Source organism: Carya illinoinensis, chromosome 15, assembly GCF_018687715.1.
Source record: "Carya illinoinensis cultivar Pawnee chromosome 15, C.illinoinensisPawnee_v1, whole genome shotgun sequence".
NCBI lineage: Eukaryota > Viridiplantae > Streptophyta > Magnoliopsida > Fagales > Juglandaceae > Carya > Carya illinoinensis.
In genome coordinates, this window is record NC_056766.1 from 44,311,886 (window position 1) to 44,315,472 (window position 3,587).

Consider the following 3,587-nt stretch of genomic DNA (forward strand, 5'->3'; position numbering starts at 1 on the left):
CCGGAAATATTGCCAAGTCGTGTGCGTGGCTTGCATATATGCATGGGATAGAATAATATTCAACGAGTCTCATACAATGATCAGGTATATGGACATTGTGAGGGACAAAATATCCAAGCCCAGGCCAGGCCCAGCTCACCGCCATCACTAGGAGACAATTAGAGGAAAAGCAGAGGAAAAGCAAGAGGTAAAGGATAAGAGTGCATGTAAGAGGCAAGCTTTAAAATTCCAAAACTTTCAAAAACTTAAAAACTAATATATATATATATATATATATAATATATTATAATCCTGAAAAAGACATGAGAACATTGATCATCGACATCTCGTACAATTGGTCATAAGATTAACCTTATTGATGCGAATAATAGTAATACACGCTTCTATAATGATAATATTATTATTATTATCACACACAACGTAGGTACACAGCATGATAGCCAGCAAGCCATTGGCCCGGCCTTATTGTTGATAATACAAGCAGCTTATAATATTTTACATATATGATTATCAACACTAATATTAATCTGTGGAGCAATAATTATTTTAATATCGACCTCTTCTCCAGTACTAGCCATGGCTTCTCCACTAGACTTGGCCAATTATTAATCGCTTTAGCCAATGCATTGGAAGCTACGAAAAGAAAGAGAAATTATGTTCATTAGAAAATAGGAAATAAAATTTTCAAAAAATAAAGATAGCTAGGATATATAGAGATTCTTGTTTTCCCGGCGTTTGGCTTTGGTTAAAATTTATTTACAAAAGTTATCGTCACAAACGACCTAACAGGCCGTACGTACGTACATAGGCGTTTATAATTAATGAAGATATGTAGGAAAAAGTTAGAATATAGAGATCATGATCACTCATCATGTATCAGGAAGTCGGAAACCTGCCAGTTTATTAATTTTGATGATTTGCTTAATGGGGATTGCAAAATTCTATCGAGTTTCAATATTTGCTACACGTAAGTACTCCATGTCTTACAATAATATTATAACTTTAATAAAAATGAAAACACCAATTATTTGTATTTTTTAGTATAGTTGACATGAAAATTAATTAAGCTTATGCACCAATGGTATACTGTTGGGTGTGTAACAAATAAGGCTTATAAATAGACTTTCTCAATTCTAAAAGCATTTATAAATAATTACCATTATTTAAGAAATACATGCATGATATACTGAGGTGATCACTTTTTATATTATATGAGATTTTTTTCAATAAACTAGATTTAATAAATCACATTTAGCCGCAATAGTTTATTAAGTTTTGCTTGATTGAAATCACTACGTAAACCTAGGAGTACTCATAAAAATATTATTGAATCCATGCTACTAATTACCTGCATTTGAGAGGTCCAATTGTCATCGGAGGCCAGATGCCATGCAAAGTAACCGCCCAAGTTTATTCCCCTAAACGCCTCCTTAACTTTAGCAGCGATGTCATTGGGATCTCCATTCCCGTGATTATAGCCATGAAATGGAAGGCCGAGGACCAAGTTTTCGGTCGGAGCTTCCCGTTTAATCCAGTCGTCAATTCCTGCTTTTCCGCAGCTGAGCCACGCATCAACCGGTCCAGTCTTCCCGGGTGAATTGGAGGGAGAGGGAGTATCGAAGTCAATGGTCAGTACGTTGATCCAGTCCAAGTACTTTGAAATAGCCTGACAAGGATAATCGATATTGTTACCGTCTGTACCATGAATGACCGGTTGGTGAAAGACCGCTGCAGTCAGAAGCAACTTTTCATAATTATTAGTCTGTTTGGCTTTCTCGTCATTTATGGCTTGACGCCATTCCTCGAGGAGTAAGGCAAACAGGTGCATCTGTTCGGCATTGGAGGGGTATAGCCAGCAGAGGTCCAGGCCATCGTATTTGTTCTCCCTGGCTAGTTGTATGGACCTGTTAATGAATGCTTCACGCAGTTTAGCATCTCTAGCCACTGAAGCAATGGCTGAAGATATGTTGGGGCCTTCATCACCACCGATGGATAAAAGGGCTTTCACGCGAGGGTTTGTTCCTTTGACGGTTTCGGAGAAGGATTCGAATCTTCCACTGTTGTCAGGAAATTTGATCACATCATCATTCTTTTGATGTGGCGGAATCGGATATTGGACCTTGGCAAAGCCAGCATAAAGATGAGTGAAGTGGTTGGATTTTATGTCTGCTACTTGGAGTTCAAACGTGCTAAACCAGTATCCGGCTTTTTTTGCTGGATGATCAGCAGTAGTACTCGAAGCCATTGGAGGAAAGGAGAAGCAATTAGTTACAAACTTTGGTTTTGTTTTTGTTGTTGGTGGTGTCTATAGCTTGGTGGTACTGGCTCTATCTATGCCCCCATATAAAATTGAACAAGCTGGCATATCAATAAAGTACAATAGGCTTAATACATAGATACATAAATTAGTTTACAAAAAAGTCCATATCATTTAATATATGCCATATATATCTACCCACCTTATTGCGTCCAATAAAGTAATTGCCAATATAATAATTTAAACCGATTATGATTTTTGGATTTTCGTAGGAGCTCTTTTACTTTAACCCACTGGCAACTGAAAGGAAGAAGAAAACTCTGGAAGAAATGAGATTATGAGACCTTTTCAATTATTTCGAGTAAGTAATACAAACCCCCAAAGTCTGATTTTATATATAGTACTAGCTGCAGAACTTTGGCGGTAAATAAAAAACAGATCAGGTTCTTTACAAGAATAGAATACAAGCTAACTAACTGCCAATTAAATCGTTTATGGAATTAAGAGCAAGTTGCTAATTAATTAATTTTTTCAGAGAACTATATATAGGGTGTAGTTCTTTAAATTAATTTTGAACTTAAGTTGGGTAAGAAAACTAATTATCTAGCTAGTTGTGTTTAATTTTAGTAAATATTTAATTGTAAACAGGATTTGTAGCTATATCATCGAGAAATACTATTCTTCATCCTTGATTTTGTCACTCACAATCATACTGTTTAATTATGTAGTGCGTTATAAGTACTGATTTTATATGTCAACCGCTTAAAATTAGAATAAGCAACTTAAAATCAAGGATGTAAAGAGTAGCATTACTCTTAAATTAATATTCAAAAGAGCATTATTTTTAAGTCACCATAAATTATATTAATAAATCAGTTAAAGGGTATTTATTTAAAAAAAATATAAATGCAATTGATTAATTATGTAGAAAATAAGGGTATTCATTTAAAAAACTGTAAATGCAATTGAGTAGTTATATATAATAAAATGATTGGGACACGAGACCTATCCAATGGGTTTGTATGGGATCGAGCAATGTTTTATTACTGTTGGTGCAATGTTCCTAGATAGTACATAAATAAAAATATGAACAATACATGGAAAAAAAATTATATACTTTGTGTACCGGTGCTCTTAATAAAGTAACAGATTAAAGTACGTCAGAGCTTAGCAAACCATGAGTAGTACTACGAAGATATAAAGTAACAGATTCATCACGATGATCTAATGCCCACGTACTAATAGCATTTTACAACTTTATTAGCACCCGGCCATTGTGGATATTTAAAAACAAATTAAGAAACTCAAAACAGGATCCCGTCAAAAAAGA

The 3,587-nt window shown here is 34.7% G+C and overlaps 1 protein-coding gene across 1 annotated transcript; it reads right to left on the bottom strand.

Moving 5' to 3' along the window:
- Positions 1-381: 381 nt before the first annotated feature.
- LOC122297278 (class V chitinase-like) lies at positions 382-2,309 on the bottom strand. The gene is made up of 2 exons (XM_043107297.1): positions 1,349-2,309; positions 382-633 (listed from the first exon to the last, which is right to left on the bottom strand). Exons 1-2 carry the CDS (start codon positions 2,243-2,245, stop codon positions 589-591), a joined length of 942 nt encoding a protein of 313 aa, XP_042963231.1. The 5' UTR covers positions 2,246-2,309; the 3' UTR covers positions 382-588.
- Positions 2,310-3,587: the final 1,278 nt, after the last annotated feature.